At 63.0% G+C, this 16,281-nt stretch overlaps 2 protein-coding genes across 2 annotated transcripts; both read left to right on the forward strand.

The window, feature by feature from the left end:
* The first annotated feature begins 22 nt into the window (after window positions 1–22).
* On the forward strand, window positions 23–13,856 carry LOC134508053 (nonsense-mediated mRNA decay factor SMG9-like). Its single transcript, XM_063319121.1, is given in 14 exon segments — window positions 23–609; window positions 1,054–1,128; window positions 1,629–1,902; window positions 2,396–2,493; window positions 3,819–3,931; window positions 5,490–5,532; window positions 5,534–5,602; window positions 5,858–5,953; window positions 7,065–7,150; window positions 8,072–8,178; window positions 8,704–8,811; window positions 10,177–10,300; window positions 13,052–13,196; window positions 13,718–13,856. Coding segments are annotated over 14 exon segments (1,509 nt in total). The 5' UTR covers window positions 23–528; the 3' UTR covers window positions 13,808–13,856.
* Window positions 13,857–14,761: 905 nt separating this feature from the next.
* LOC134508062 (DNA repair protein XRCC1-like) lies at window positions 14,762–16,084 on the forward strand. Its single transcript, XM_063319131.1, has 3 exons — window positions 14,762–14,898; window positions 15,072–15,164; window positions 15,819–16,084. The coding sequence occupies exons 1-3, from the start codon at window positions 14,848–14,850 to the stop codon at window positions 15,933–15,935; spliced, it is 261 nt and encodes an 86-aa protein (XP_063175201.1). The 5' UTR covers window positions 14,762–14,847; the 3' UTR covers window positions 15,936–16,084.
* Window positions 16,085–16,281: the final 197 nt, after the last annotated feature.

Below are 16,281 nucleotides of genomic sequence, written 5' to 3' on the forward strand. Positions count from 1 at the left end.
AGCTCCCTATACCCCCCCAAGGCCCCTATACCCCCTCTCAAAGTCCCCATAGCGCCCTATACGGGCCCTACAGCCCCTCCGGTATCCCACCGACGGACCTGTACTCCCCTGTAGAGGCCCTATAGAGTCCCATACATTCCCTACAGCCCTCCCCGTATCCCTCCGCCGGGCCTATAGCTCCCTATACCCCCTCCTCCGGCCCCTATAGTTTCCCCTGTAGCCCTTCCCGTATCCCTCCGCCGGGCCTATAGTAACCTATACCCTCACCCAAGGCTCCTATAACCCTCCCCGCCTTTTTAGTCCCCTATATACCCCCCACGAGACCTCTATAGCCCCCTATAGGGCTCCCATAGCCCCTATAGCCCATCCCCAGCCCATTGCAGCCGCCCCCCGTACCCGTCCGCCCCCCCGGGGACTACTTTTCCTTAAGGAAACCGGTCCCTACAGCCACCCCCGGCCCCTATAGCCCCCCCCCGCCCCTTATAGGTCTCCTATAGGTCCCCTAAAGGGCCCCCCCAGGAGCAGCCGATGTCGGACTCGGGGCAGAGCCCGGCCCCGGGCGGGCGGCGCCGCTGGGCCCGCGAGAAGGAACCGGAAGTGGAGCGACGGGTGGGCGGGGCTACCGCCGCGGGGGGGGGGGCGTGGCTTGGGAGGGAGGGGGCGCGTTTTACGCCGAGGGTGGGCGGGGCTTGCGGGGGAGAGGCGGGGCTTGAGGGTGGAGAGGGGGCGGGGCTTCGCGCTGGGGGGCGGGGCCCGAGGGGCGGCGGGGGGCGTGGCTAGAAGAGCGGGGGCGTGGCTAGAGGCGGTGGGCGGGGCTGGCCAGCCGCTCTGGGGGGCGTGGCTAGAGGGGGTGGGCGTGGCCAGCAGCTCTGTGGGCGTGGGTAGAGGCGGTGGGCGGGGCTATAGGGGCGTGGGGGCGGGGCTAGAGGGGGATGGGCGGGACCTCAGGGCCTCCGGGGGGGGGGCGGGGAGGAGCTGGTCATGGGGTGTGGCCACGTGGCTGGGCGTGGCCGGGGCGTGGCCTGCCCTGACCACGCCCCCCCCCTTGCACAGGAGGCGGGCGGGGAGGAGGCGGGGGGGCTGCTGCCGAAGACCCCCATCATCCTGGCCAAGCCCCCCGGGGAGAGGGTGAGGGGGGGGGGACGGGGGGGGGCACCCCTGGGTCCCCCCAGGGTGGGGGATGGGGGCAGTTCGGGGGGGGGGGGGTGGAAATTTGGAGGGTTGGGGGCAACGTTTTTGGGGGAAGGGGGCAATTGGGTGGGTTTGGGGGCACTTTTGGGGGGCGGGGGGGGGTCCGGGTCAACTTAGGCGGTTTGGGGAGGGGCAATTTTGGGGGTTTGAGGTCAATTTGGGGGGTTGGGGTCAATTTGGGGGGGGGGGAGGGGCAATTTGGGGGGTTTGGGACCAACTTGGTGTTTGGTGGCAATTTTGGGGGGGGTTTGGGATCAGTTTGGGGGGTTGGGGTCAATTTGGGAAGGGGGGGTAAATTTGGGGGGGGGGATCGGGGGCAATTTTCAGGGGGTTGGGGCAATTTGAGGGGGGTTTGGGGGCACTTTGGGGGGGCACCACCCCCCGCCTTGTGAGGCCCCGCCCCCTTGATGACGTCACTCCCCCCCCCCCCCCCCCAGCTGCCCTCAAAGGCAGGTCCCGGCCCGGCCCCACCCCCGCCCGCCCCCCCCATCGTGCTGATGAAGGCGCGGGGGGGGGAGGAGGGAGGAGGGGGAGGGGCGGGGCGGGGCGGGGCCGGGGCCGCCGGAGGAGGAGGAGGAGGAGGAGGGGGCGTGGCCGGCGGGGGGGAGGGGCCGTCGCTGGCCCCGCCCCGCGAGCGGGAAGGGCCCCGCCCCACCCAGCCTGTCTACCAATTGCACGGCAGGGGGCTGCCCCCCCCCGGCGGGCTCGACCGTGAGTGGGCGGGGCGAAGGGCGAGGGGGCGTGGTTAAAGGGGAAGGGGCGGGGCTAAAGGGGGAGGGGGCGTGGCCACGGGGAAGGGGGTACAGGGAGGGGGCGGGGTCACAGCGGGAAGGGGCGGGGCTAGAGGGGCCGAGGGGAGGGGGATAACGGGGAGGGGGCGTGGCCTCCGGGAGAAGGGGGCGTGGTCAAGGCGAGGGGAGAGGGCTCTAGGGAGGGGTGGGGCTATGGGGGGCGTGGTTAAAGAGGAAGGGGCGTGGCCAAGGGAGTACTGGAGGGGCAGGGTCACAGCGGAAAGGGGCGTGGCTAAGAGGGAGGGGGTGTGGCCAAAGGGAAGGGGCGGGTCCTGCGGGGGGGCGGGGCTTTGGGCCAGGCTCCCATGGAGAAGGTGTGGGGGGGTGGGGGTGGGGGGGTTTGGGGGCTCGGCCAGGGAAGGGGCGTGGCCGATGAAGGGCGTGGTCCCCCCACAAGCCCCGCCCCCCCCCAGCGGTGGCAGGCCAGGCCCGGCTGGCAGCTCCTGAGAAGATGAAAACCAGCATCAAACTGGTGGACGAGCAGATGAACTGGTGTGACAGCGCCCTGGAGGTGGGTGGGGGGGGTCATCTATGGGGCGGGGGGGGGCCCTATGGGGGGGGGGATTTGGGGGGGGGTGTCCAGCTGCCTGGCGGGGCTTGGCTGGGGGGGTGGTTATGGGGCTGTGGGGGGGGGCGTGGTTATGGGTCTGTGAGTGGGGGTTGGGGGGTGGTTATGGATCTGGAGGGGGGTGGTTATGGGGCAGGGACCGTGGGTTGGGGGCTAGTTATTAGGCTGGGGGTTCTGCTATGGGGCTGGGAGTGGTGGTTGGGGAGTGGTTATGGGGCTGGGAGTTCTGCTATGGGCTGGGGGGGCAGTTATGGGGCTGGGAGTGGTAGTTGGGGGGTGGTTACGGGGCTGGGGGGGTGGTTATGGGTCTGGGGGGGCAGTTGTGGGGCTGGGAGTGGTAGTTGGAGGGTGGTTACGGGGCTGGGAGAGGTGGTTATGGGGCTGTGGGAGGTGGTTATGGGGCTGGGAGTGGTAGTTGGGGGTGGTTATGGGGCTGGGAGACGTGGTTATGGGGCTGGGGGGGCAGTTGTGGGGCTGGGAGTGGTGGTTGGGGGGTGGTTATGGGGCTGGGGAGGTGGTTATGGGGCTGGGAGTGGTAGTTGGGGGGTGGTTATGGGTCTGGGGGAGGTGGTTATGGGGCTGGGGGGGCAGTTGTGGGGCTGGGAGTGGTAGTTGGGGGGTGGTTACGGGGCTGGGGGGGTGGTTATGGGGCTGGGGGGGCAGTTGTGGGGCTGGGAGTGGTAGTTGGAGGGTGGTTACGGGGCTGGGAGAGGTGGTTATGGGGCTGGGGGAGGTGGTTATGGGGCTGGGAGTGGTAGTTGGGGGGTGGTTACGGGGCTAGGGGAGGTGGTTATGGGGCTGGGGGGGCAGTTGTGGGGCTGGGAGTGGTGGTTGGGGGTGGTTATGGGGCTGGGGGGGCAGTTGTGGGGCTGGGAGTGGCGGTTGGGGGTGGTTATGGGGCTGGGGGAGGTGGTTATGGGGCTGGGAGTGGTAGTTGGGGGGTGGTTACGGGGCTAGGGGAGGTGGTTATGGGGCTGGGGGGGCAGTTGTGGGGCTGGGAGTGGCGGTTGGGGGTGGTTATGGGGCTGGGGGCGCCTCGGGGGGGGGCGGGGCTAACGCCGAGGGGGCGAAGGGGCGGAGCCCGAGGCTAAGGGGGGCGGGGCTTCTGGGCCAATGGGCGGGGCTAAGGGGGGCGGGGCTAACGGGGAGGGGCGGGGCCTTGGGGCAGGTCTAAAGGGAGAGGGGGCGGGGCTTGGGGGCGGGGCTAAGGGGGGCCGGCGGAGGGGGGGGCCGGTCCCCGTGCCCCCAGTGCATCCCAGTCCTCCCAGTTCCTGCTGGAGCAGACGGACGTGCTGGTGGTGGGGGCGCTGGGGCTGCAGGGCACCGGGAAGTCCACCCTCCTCTCCCTGCTGGCCACCAACCAGCCCGAGGAGGACCCGCGGTACTGGGGGCACTGGGACATACTGGGAGATACTGGGAGGGACTGGGAGGGACTGGGAGGGGGCTGGGAGGAGAACGGGGGGCACTGGGAGGGACTGGGAGGGGAACGGGCTGGAGCAAGGGGCACTGGGAGGGGGGCAGGGGGGTCGGGGGGACTGGGATGGACTGGGATATACTGGGAGGGGACTGGGAGGAACCAGGAGGGCGCTGGGAGGGACTGGAGGGCACTGGGGGAGGGGACTGGGGGATACTGGGAGGGACTGGGAGGCAGCGGGGTTGACTGGGAGGGACTGGGAAGGAACGGGAGGAACTGGGAGGCACTGGGAGGGGAATGGGAGGGACTTGGGGGCACTGGGATGGACTGGGGGAGCCCTGGGGGGGCACTGGGATGTACTGGTGTGTACTGGTGCATGCTGGTCCGTGCTGGTCTATGCCGGTCCGTACTGGTCCCTACTGGTCCTTACCGGTCCGTACTGGTCCCTACTGGTCCGTACTGGTCCCTACTGGTCCGTGCTGGTCCGTACTGGTCCGTACTGGCGTACTGGTCTATACTGGTCCATACCGGTCCGTACTGGTCTATACTGGACCGTACTGGTCCATACCGGTCCGTACTGGTCCGTACTGGACCATACCGGTCTGTACTGGTGTGTACTGGTGCATGCTGGTCCATACTGGTCCGTACTGGTCCGTACCAGTCTGTACCGGTCCGTACTGGTCCGTACCGGTCCATACGGTCCGTACCGGTCCGTACTGGTCCGTGCTGGTCCATACTGGTCCGTGCTGGTCCATACTGGTCCGTACTGGTCCGTACCGGTGCGTGCCGGTCCATACTGGTTGTGCTGGTCCGTACCGGTCCGTGCTGGTCCATACCGGTCTGTACTGGTCCGTACTGGTCCGTACTGGTCGTGCTGGTCCATACCGGTCCGTGCCGGTCCATACCAGTCTGTACTGGTCCGTACTGGTCCGTACTGGTCGTGCTGGTCCATACCGGTCCGTGCCGGTCCATACCAGTCTGTACTGGTCCGTACTGGTCCGTACTGGTCGTGCTGGTCCATACCGGTCCGTGCCGGTCCATACCGGTCTGTACTGGTCCGTACTGGTCCGTACTGGTCGTGCTGGTCCATACCGGTCTGTGCCGGTCCATACCGGTCTGTACTGGTCCGTACTGGTCCGTACTGGTCGTGCTGGTCCATACTGGTCCGTGCCGGTCCATACCGGTCTGTACTGGTCCGTACTGGTCCGTACTGGTCGTGCTGGTCCATACCGGTCCGTGCTGGTCCATACCGGTCTGTACTGGTCCGTACTGGTCCGTACTGGTCGTGCTGGTCCGTTCCGGTCCGTACTGGTCCATACTGGTCCGTACTGGTCCGTGCTGGTCCGTGCTGGTCCGTACTGGTTGTGCTGGTCCGTACTGGTCCGTACCGGTCCGTGCTGGTCCGTACCGGTCCGTACCGGTCTGTACCGGTCCGTGCTGGTCTGTGCTGGTCCGTACTGGTCCGTACTGGTCCGTGCTGGTCCGTACTGGTCCATACTGGTCCGTACTGGTGGTGCCGGCGCAGGTCCTTCGTGTTCCCGCCGCAGGCGCCGGAGCTGCGGGAGCGGGGGGGGGGCGCAGACGGGCGGCATCGACTTCTTCATCACGCAGGAGCGCGTCGTCTTCCTCGACACCCAGGTGGGCTCCTCCGCGCCCCCCTAATTAACCACCCCTAATTAACCACCCCTAATTAATCCCCCCTAATTAACTACCCCTCAGGAACCCCCCCCCCCGCTCCCCTCCCCCCCCATCCCCTCCCCCCCCCATTTTCCCCGTTAACGACCCCCGAAGATGGTGGAGGGGGGGGGGGAAGGGGGGGGAGGGGATGTCTGCAGGTTAACGAAGCCGCTAATTAGCGCTAATTAACCTCCCCCCCCCCCCCCGAATGGGCAGCCCATCCTCAGCCCCGCCCTCCTCGACCACCTCATTAACAACGAGCGGAAGCTGCCCCCCGAGTACAGCCTGCCCCACACCTACGTGGAGATGCAGGTAATCAGCCTTAATTAGCGCTAATTAGGCAGCGTTAGGCCTCGTTAGCCTCCACGAGAATAATTAAGGGGAATTAGGTGGGAATAAGGGGGGGAAGAACAGGGTAATAGGCCCGGGGGGGGGTTGGGGAGAGGCGGGAAGGGGGGTTAATTAAGGTTAATTAGGCTTAATTAGGGGGGATTAGGGTTAATTACGACTAATTAGGGCTAATTAGGTGGTATATGGGGGGAATAGGCCCGGGGGGGGGGGGGGGAAGCGGAGAATAGGCAGTACCGGGGGGGTTAATTAGGACAATTAAGCTTAATTGAGGTAATTAGGCTTAATTGAGGTAATTAGGCATAATTAGGCGTGGTTAGGCATAATTAGGGGTGATGAGGCTTAATTAGGGGTAATTAAGTGGGAACTGGGGGGGAAGGAGGGGGGAAGAGGCCCATAGGGGAGGCCGAGGAGGGGGGAGGAGGGGTTAATTAGACGCCGTTAGCCTTAATTAGGGATAATTAGTGGGTAGATTGGGGGTGCCAAGGGGCCAATTAAGGGTGGGAACAGGGTCATTAGGGGGCCTAATTGGTTGATTAGGGGTAATTAAGGCCAATATAGGAGCGCTAACGGAATAATTAAGGGCAATTAGTGGTAATTAGGGGCGCTAATAGAATAATTAAGGGTAATTAACCTTTATTAGCGGCACCACTGCGCTAATTAAGGGCGCTCATAGTGTAATTCGGGGTGTCAATGAGATAATTAAAGCTAATTGAGGGTAACTAGGGGTAATTAAAGGTAATTAAGGGCACTAATGAGGTAATTAAGGGTAATTAAAGATAATTAAGGGTAATTAATTGAGGGTAACTAGCGGTGCTACCAGGGTAATAGGAGTGTAAAGGGCTAATGGGTCTGTTTATTTGGCAATAATTAATTAGCATACATTAATTAGCATAAATTAATTAGCATACATTAATTACCAATAACGAATTGGAGGCAATTAATTGGGGGTGATTAATCGGGGGTGATTAGTCGGGGGTCGTTAATTAAGGGGGTGGGGGGGGGGCGGTCTGCCTGATCTATGGGTCCTGCCCCACACCTGACCCGTGGGTCCCGCCCCACACGTGTGGGGCAGTCGCTGCAGATCGCCGCCTTCCTCTTCACCGTCTGCCACGTGGTGCTGCTGGTGCAGGACTGGTTCACCGACCCCGGCCTCTACCGGTGCGCCCGCCCCATAGCTGCCCCATAGCTGCCCCACAGCTGCCCCATGGCCGCCCCATAGCTGCCCCATAGCTGCCCCACGGCCGCCCCACGGCTCCCACACAGGCATCCCAGAGCTGGTGCAGGACTGGTTCACCGACCCCGGTCTCTACCGGTGCACCCGCCCCATAGCTGCCCCATAGCTGCCCCACGGCCGCCCCACAGCTCCCACACAGGCATCCCAGAGCTGGTGCAGGACTGGTTCACCGACCCCGGTCTCTACCGGTGCGCCCGCCCCATAGCTGCCCCATAGCTGCCCCACGGCCACCCCATAGCTGCCCCACGGCCGCCCCACGGCTCCCACACAGGCATCCCAGAGCTGGTGCAGGACTGGTTCACCGACCCCGGCCTCTACCGGTGCGCCTGCCCCATAGCTGCCCCATAGCTGCCCCACAGCTGCCCCACGGCCGCCCCATAGCTGCCCCACGGTCACCCCATAGCTGCCCCACAGCCGCCCCACGGCTCCCACACAGGCATCCCAGAGCTGGTGCAGGACTGGTTCACCGACCCCGGCCTCTGCCGGTGCGCCCGCCCCATAGCTGCCCCATAGCTGCCCCACGGCCGCCCCATAGCTGCCCCACGGCCACCCCATAGCTGCCCCACAGCAGCCCCATAGCCCCCCCCACAGCTCCTCCGTAGGCATCCCACAGTCATCCCACGGCTGCCCCACAGCTGGCCCATGGCTTTCCCATAGCTGCCCCATAGCTGCCCCACAGCCGCCCCCCCAACCCCAGTTCTTTCCCCGTAGGTGCCCCCCAACCACTCCTCCAGCCCCACAACTTACCCCCCCCCCCCAGCCTCAAAACCTGCCCCCCAGCTGCCCCCCAGATCCTGCCCCATAGCTGCCCCATAGCCAATCCCTGCCCCACGGCTGCCCCCCAGGTTCCTGCAGACGGCGGAGATGGTGAAACCCCCCACGCCGTCCCCCGGCCACGAGCCCAGCGGCGCCACCGGCCCCGAGGAGCCCTCGGAGTATTACCCCCAGCTGGGTGAGCCCCACGGATCCCACCCCACAAGTGACCACCCTGCCCTATAGACACACACCCCACACCGCCCCCCCAGCGCCACATCTGACCCCTCCCAGCCCCACAACCAGCCCCAAAACGATGCTCCCGGCCCCATAACCGCCTCCCCCAGCCCCACAGGTGACACCCCCAGCCCCATAGCAGACCCCCTCAGCCCCATAGCCAGCCTCTCCAGCCCCCCAGCTGACCCCCAACCACCTCCCCCCGCCCCATAACTGCCTCCCCCAGCCCCACAACTGACCCCCTCAGCCCCATAATCACCACCCACAGCCCCATAACCGCCCCCCTGTCCCATAACTACCCCCTCCAGCCCCATAACCCCCCCCACCTCTCCCAGCCCCATAACCCCCCCAGCCCCACAGCTGATGCCCCAGCCCCATAACCACCCCCTCAAACACTACCCCCAGCCCCATAACTGCCCCCCGAGTCCTATAACCGCCTCCCCCAGCCCCACAAGTGACCCCCCCACCCCACATCCCCCCCCCGCAGTGTTTGTGCAGACCCGGGCCCGCCCCGAGTCCTTCTCCCCACGGCGTGTGGGGCAGATGCAGCAGGTGCTGGGGCGGCTCATGGCCCACTCCCACCTCCGGATCCGCGGTACGTGGGGGGGGACTTGGGGGGCACGGGCCCCTGGGGACCCCCCCAGCTATGGGGCACAGGCACCTGGGGCCTCTAGGGGGTGGAAGTTGGTGGGTGAGGGGGGTGGTTATGGGGCTTGGGGGGTGGTTATGGGGCTGAGGGGCGATGCTACAGGGCTGGGGGCAGTGGTTCTAGGGCTGGGGGATCAGTTATGGGGCTGCAGGAAGCAGTTATGGGGCTGGGGGGGGTCAGTTATGGGGCAGGGAGTGGCGATCGGGGGGGTGGTTATGGGGCTGGGAGGGCGGTTACGGAGCTGGGGGAGGTGGTTGTGGGGCAGGGAGTGGCGATTGGGGGGGTGGTTATGGGGCTGGGAGGGCAGTTACGGAGCTGGGGGAGGTGGTTGTGGGGCAGGGAGTGGCGATTGGGGGGTGGTTATGGGGCTGGGGGAGGTGGTTATGGGGCAGGGAGTGGCGATTGGGGGGTGGTTATGGGGCTGGGAGGGCGGTTATGGGGCTGGGGGAGGTGGTTATGGGGCAGGGAGTGGCGATTGGGGGGTGGTTATGGGTCTGGGAGGGTGGTTACGGAGCTGGGGGAGGTGGTTATGGGGCAGGGAGTGGCGATCGGGGGGGTGGTTATGGGGCTGGGAGGGCAGTTATGGAGCTGGGGGAGGTGGTTATGGGGCAGGGAGTGGCGATCGGGGGGGTGGTTATGGGGCTGGGAGGGCAGTTACGGAGCTGGGGGAGGTGGTTGTGGGGCAGGGAGTGGCGATTGGGGGGTGGTTATGGGGCTGGGGGAGGTGGTTATGGGGCAGGGAGTGGCGATTGGGGGGTGGTTATGGGGCTGGGGGAGGCAGTTATGGGGCTGGGGGAGGTGGTTATGGGGCAGGGAGTGGCGATCAGGGGGGTGGTTATGGGGCTGGGAGGGCGGTTATGGGGCTGGGGGAGGTGGTTATGGGGCAGGGAGTGGCGATTGGGGGGTGGTTATGGGGCTGGGAGGGTGGTTATGGGGCTGGGGGAGGTGGTTATGGGGCAGGGAGTGGCGATCGGGGGGGTGGTTATGGGGCTGGGAGGGTGGTTACGGAGCTGGGGGAGGTGGTTATGGGGCAGGGAGTGGCGATTGGGGGGTGGTTATGGGGCTGGGGGAGGCAGTTATGGGGCTGGGGGAGGTGGTTGTGGGGCAGGGAGTGGCGATTGGGGGGTGGTTATGGGGCTGGGAGGGTGGTTATGGGGCTGGGGGAGTGGTTATGGGGGTGGGGGAGGTGATTGTGGGGCAGGGAGTGGCGATTGGGGGGTGGTTATGGGGCTGGGGGAGGCAGTTATGGGGCTGGGGGGGGTGACTGGGGGGGGGCTGTGGGTCGCTGATGTGTGGGTCGCTGCCCCCCAGGGTCGCTGTCGATGCGGGAGCTGGTGCCGGGGCTCCCCCCGGGGCCCCCCGAGGCCGACATCAACCTCTTCCTCCTGCCCCCCATGGAGGGGGAGGGGGGCGACGACCCCCCCCCCGCGCCCCGGTGAGATGCCCCTCCCCCCCCCCACAACCCCCCCCCCCCCCCAAAACCCCCCCAAACTGCCAAAAACCCAATAAAACCCCCCCCAAAAAACCCCAAACCCCCCCAAAAAACCCCAAAAGACCCCAAAAAAGCCCCCCAAAACCGATAAAAAACCCCCCAAACCCCCCAAAATGCCAAAAACCCAATAAAAAACCCCAAACCCCCCCAAAAAAACCAAAAGACCCCCCAAAAGCCCCCCAAAACCGATAAACCCCCCCCAAACCCCCCAAAATGCCAAAAACCCAATAAACCCCCCCCAAAAAAACCCCAACCCCCCCCAAAACCCCAAAAGACCCCAAAAAAGCCCCCAAAACCGATAAAAAAAACCCCCAACCCCCCCAAAAAAGCCAATCCCCCCCACCCCAACCCCCAAACCCCCCCCCAAAAAAACCCAAAAACCACAAAAAAACCTCAAGAAAACCCCCCCAAAATCCCCAATAAACCCCCCCAAACCCCTCCCCCACCCCAAAGCGCCCCCAAACCCCCAAAACCCCCCAAAAAGGCCCCAAAGAAACCCCCAAAAGAAATTAAAAAAACCCCCCCAAAACCGCCAAAAAAAACCCCAATAAACCCCCCCAAAACCCCCTCCCCCCATACCCCTCCCCCACCCCAACCCCCCCCAACCCCCCCAAAAAACCAAAAAGCACCAAAAAAAGCCCCCAAAAGCCCAACCCCCCCCAAAAAACACCAACCCCCCCAACCAATAAAAAATTTAAAAAAACCCCAAAAACGCCCCCAAACAAAATAAAATTTAAAAACCCCCAAAACCCTCAATAAACCCCCCCAAAACCCCTCCCCCACCCCCAACCCCCCCCGCCCCAAAAACCCCCCAAACAAAAAAAACCACCCCAAAAAAACCCTCCCCCACCCCTTTCTGCCCCTCCCCCCCCCGCCAAAAGCCCCCCAAAACCCCCATTTTTGGGGTGGTTTGGGGTGTTTGGGGGGGGTGGGGTGGGGTGTTTTTGGCTATTTTTGGGGTGGTTTGGGGGAGTTTTGGGGTATTTTTGGCGTTTTGGGTGGTTTTGGGCTTTTCGGGGGGTGTTTTGGACTGTTTTGATGCATTTTTGGGGGTGTTTTGGGGTTTTTTTTTTGTGTGCTTTGGGGTGTTTTTGGGTTGTTTTGGGTGTTTTTGTCTTTCTTCGGGGTGTTTTTGGGGTGTTTTTGGGGAGTTTTTGGGTGGTTTTGGGTTTCTTCGGGGTGTTTTTGGGGAGTTTTTGGGTGTTTTTGGCTTTCTTTGGGGTGTTTTTGGGGAGTTTTTGGGTGTTTTGGGGGCGTTTTGGGGTTTTTCGGGGGTGTTTTGGGGGTGTTTTTCGCTGGTTTTGCGGCGTTTTGGGTGTTTTTGGCTTTCTTCGGGGCGTTTTTGGGGAGCTTTTGTGTGTTTTGGGGGCGTTTTGGGGTTTTCGGGGGGTGTTTTGGGTTTTTTGGGGGTGTTTTTCGCGGGTTTTGCGGAGTTTTGGGTGTTTTGGGGGCGTTTTGGGGTTTTTCGGGGGTGTTTTGGGGGTGTTTTTCGCTGGTTTTGCGGAGTTCTGGGTGTTTTTGGCTTTCTTCGGGGTGTTTTTGGGGAGTTTTTGTGTGTTTTGGGGGCGTTTGGGGGTTTTCGGGGGGTGTTTTGGGTTTTTTGGGGGTGTTTTTCGCGGGTTTTGCGGAGTTTTGGGTGTTTTGGGGGCATTTTGGGGTTTTCGGGGGTGTTTTGGGGGTGTTTTTCGCTGGTTTTGCGGAGTTTTGGATGTTTTTGGCTTTCTTCGGGGTGTTTTTGGGGAGTTTTTGGGTGTTTTGGGGGCGTTTTTGGGTTTTTGGGGGGTGTTTTGGGTTTTTTGGGGGTGTTTTTCGCGGGTTTTGCGGAGTTTTGGGTGTTTTGGGGGCGTTTTGGGGTTTTCGGGGGTGTTTTGGGGGTGTTTTTCGCTGGTTTTGCGGAGTTCTGGGGGTTTTTGGCTTTCTTCGGGGTGTTTTTGGGGAGTTTTTGTGTGTTTTAGGGGCGTTTGGGTGTTTTCGGGGGGTGTTTTGGGTTTTTTGGGGGTGTTTTTCACGGGTTTTGCGGAGTTTTGGGTGTTTTGGGGGCGTTTTGGGGTTTTTCGGGGGTGTTTTGGGGGTGTTTTTCGCTGGTTTTGCGGAGTTCTGGGTGTTTTTGGCTTTCTTCGGGGTGTTTTTGGGGAGTTTTTGGGTGTTTTGGGGGCGTTTTTGGGTTTTTGGGGGGTGTTTTGGGTTTTTTGGAGGTGTTTTTCGCGGGTTTTGCGGAGTTTTGGGTGTTTTGGGGGCGTTTTGGGGTTTTTTGGGGGTGTTTTGGGGGTGTTTTTCGCTGGTTTTGCGGAGTTTTGGGTGTGTTTGGTTTTCTTCGGGGTGTTTTGGGGGAGTTTTTGTGTGTTTTGGGGGCGTTTTGGGGTTTTCGGGGGGTGTTTTGGGTTTTTTGGGGGTGTTTTTCGCGGGTTTTGCGGAGTTTTGGGTGTTTTGGGGGCGTTTTGGGGTTTTTCAGGGGTGTTTTGGGGGTGTTTTTCGCTGGTTTTGCGGAGTTTTGGGTGTTTTTGGCTTTCTTCGGGGTGTTTTTGGGGAGTTTTTGTGTGTTTTGGGGGCGTTTTGGGGTTTTCGGGGGGTGTTTTGGGTTTTTTGGGGTGTTTTTCGCGGGTTTTGCGGAGTTTTGGGTGTTTTGGGGGCGTTTTTGGGGTTTTATTGGGGGGGGCGTCTCGGGGTCCCTGACCCGTTTTGGGGTGTCCCCAGGGGGTGGGGGAGGGGCGCTGTTCCCGCTGCTCCCCCCATTCCGGGGTCCCGGAGCCTTCGGGCCCCTCCTGGCCCGGCTGCGGGGGAGGGTCCTGGCGGCCGCCCGCGCCCAGCTCTCCCACAGCCTGCTCACCGAGAGGAACTGGTCAGACTGGGGGCACTGGGAGGGGCTGGGATAGACTGGGAGGCACTGGGATATACTGGGAGGGGACTGGGAGGGGATGGGGGGGATTGGGATTTACTGGGATATACTGGGAGGGGATTGGGAGGGGATGGGGGGGATTGGAGTTTACTGGGATATACTGGGAGGGGACTGGGAGGCGCTGGGATAGACTGGGAGGCACTGGGATATACTGGGAGGGGATTGGGAGGGGATGGGGGGGATTGGGATTTACTGGGATATACTGGGAGGGGATCGGGAGGAGATGGGGGGGATTGGGATTTACTGGGATATACTGGGAGGGGATTGGGAGGGGCTGGGATAGACTGGGAGGCACTGGGATATACTGGGAGGCACTGGGAGGGACTGGGAGGGGATGGGGGGGATTGGGATTTACTGGGATATACTGGGAGGGGACTGGGAGGGCTTTGTGAGGGCACTGGTGGGCACTGGGAATGCACGTACTAACCTGGACTGGTCCGTACTGGTCTGTACTGGTCCGGCAGGTTCCACTACGCCGCCCGCATCTGGGACGGGGTGAAGAAATCCTCGGCGCTGGCGGAGTACGGCCGCCTGCTGGGCTGAGGCCCCAATAAAGCCTAATTAGCACTAATTAACCTCCACGGCCCTTCATTAACACCCCCACCTCCCCCCACAGGTGCTAATTACCCCCCTCAGGCTCTTAATTACCCCCCCAGGCCCTAATTACCCCCTCCACGGACTTAATTACCCCCCACAGGGTCTTAATTAGTCCCCCCGCGTGCTAATTAGCCCCCCCCGGGTTTTAATTACCCCCCCAGGGGCCTTAATTATCCCACCTGAGCCCCTAATTACCCCCCCAGGGGCCTTAATTACACCCCTCCAGCACCTAATTATATCTCTGGGGCGTTAATTACTCCCCCAAGGATCTTAATTGCCTCCCAGCTCCTTAATTATCCCCCCCAGGGCCTTAATTAGCCCCATCCAGCCCCTAATTACCCCACAGGCATCTTAATTGCACCCATCCAGCCCCTAATTACCCCCCACGGGTGTTAAGTACCCCCAGGGGCCTTAATTGCCCCCATCCAGCCCCTAATTATCCCCCCAGGGGCCTTAATTAGCCCTCCCCAGCCCCTAATTACACTTCTGGGGCATTAATTACCCCCCTAGGGATTTTAATTACCATCCTCCAGCCCCCCATTACCCCCCCCGGGGGCCTCAATTACCCCTCCCCAATGCCTAATTACCCCCCAGGGGCTTTAATTACCCCTCTCCCGCCCCTAATTACCCTCCCAAGGTCTTCATTACCCCCCCCAAGGGTTTTAATTACCCCCCCCCAGGGGCCTTAATTACCCCCCTCCGGCCCTTAATTACCCCCCTCATCAATCGCCCCGCCCCCAACCGGAAGTCACGCGCGGGGGAAAAAGGCGGGAAAAGCCCCGCCCGGGAGGACCCACTGAGTTTCGGCGGACCGGCGGCCTAGAGAGGCCCCGGCGGGGCGGGGAGCCTCGCTTCCATCCTCCCGCGCATGCGCACCGCCCAATTCCCTTCCCGCCCTACCATAGAGTAGTGCAGAGCGGCTTCCGGTCGGCCTGAGGCAGCTTCCGGTCGGCGAGAAGGAAGGCGGCGGGGGGGGGGGGCGGGGAGAGGAGCCGCCATGCCGGAGATCCCACTAACCCGCGTCGTGTCCGTCACAAGCGCCGACCCGGTGAGGGGAAACAGGCGGGAAATAACGGGGGGAGAATGAGGAAAAACGGGGCGGGATGAGGAAAAGTGGGGGTGCAATGAGTTAAAACGGGGGGGAAAATGACGGCCGGGGGGGGTGTGTGTGGGGGGGGGAAGCGGCCCCGTTACCGGCCTCCCCCCGGTCTCTCCCCTCAGCGGCACCCGGCGGAGAACCTGCTGCGGCCGGACGACGGTGGGCGCTGGAGGGGGGCGGCGGCCGGCGAGAAGCAGATCAGCGTCGTGCTGGAGGTGTGGGGCGGGGGTGCGGGGGGCCCTATGGGGCGAGAATCTATGGGGCCCGGACGCCTGGGTCCCCTATGGGGGCGGAATCTATGGGTCCTGGGCACCTGGGTCCTTGAATGTATGGGGCTGGGACACCTGGGTCAGCTGGGGGGGGGAGAATCTTTGGGTCCCGGACCCCTGGGTCCCCGGATCTATGGGTCCCAAACACATGGGTTCTTATGGGGGGAGAATCTATGGGTCCTAGACCACTGGGTGCATTTCTATGGGGCAGTTGGGTGCTTGGGTCCCCAAATCTATGGGGCTGGGCCACCTGGGTCCCCAAATGTATGGGTCCCAGATGTGTGGGTCCCCTATGGAGGGAAAATCTATGGGGCACCTGGACACCTGGGTCGCTGAATCTATGGGTCCTGGACCCCTGGGTCCCTGGATCTATGGGCCTGGTCACCTGTGTCCCATATGGGGGGGGGGAATCTATGGGTCCCAGATGCCTGGGTCCCCACATCTATGGGTCTGGGACACTTGTTTCTCCTCCGGCTGGGGGAGGAAATGGGGGTCTGGGTCCCCCGTGGGGGGGGGTGGGGGGTGTGTGTCCATCCCCTCTGGGGGGGGGGTCTCCCTGCCCCCCAAGTGACCCCCATGTCCTGCTCCCCTGCCCCACAGCTGGGCCACGCCAGCCCCATCCACTCCCTGCACATCGGCAACGACGGCTCGGCCTTTGTGGAGGTGCTGGCGGGGACGGCGGCCGGCGGCGACTTCCAGGTGCCCTTTGACCTTTGACCCCTGACCCCACCATGCCCCCCCAACCCCCTCCCGCCCAAGTGACCTTCGACCCCCCCAAAAAACCACCCAGAAACCCCCCAAATCCCCAATAACCCCCCAAAACCCTTCCCCCACCCCAAAAACCCTCAAAAAACCACCAAAAACAAACCCAAAAGAATCCTCCCCCATCCCTTTCTGCTCCTTCCCCCCCCCGAAACCCTCCAAAATCCCCCAAATCCCCCCCAAACCCCTTAAAAGCTCCAAAACCCCTCCCCCACCCCCCCAAAAAAACTCTGAAAACCCCCAAAACCCCCCCACCCCCCCCTCCTGCTCCTCCCCCACCCCCGAAAACCCTCAACCCCCC

The sequence above is a fragment of the Chroicocephalus ridibundus genome, chromosome 30 (assembly GCF_963924245.1).
Source record: "Chroicocephalus ridibundus chromosome 30, bChrRid1.1, whole genome shotgun sequence".
NCBI classification, from domain to species: Eukaryota; Metazoa; Chordata; class Aves; order Charadriiformes; family Laridae; genus Chroicocephalus; species Chroicocephalus ridibundus.

Coding starts and splice junctions, on each gene's coding strand:
- LOC134508062 (XM_063319131.1), top strand. CDS start 14,848: ATGCCGGAGATCCCACTAACCCGCGTCGTGTCCGTCACAAGCGCCGAC. Junction 14,899..15,071: donor CCGTCACAAGCGCCGACCCG/GTGAGGGGAAAC, acceptor CTCTCCCCTCAG/CGGCACCCGGCGGAGAACCT. Junction 15,165..15,818: donor AGATCAGCGTCGTGCTGGAG/GTGTGGGGCGGG, acceptor CCTGCCCCACAG/CTGGGCCACGCCAGCCCCAT.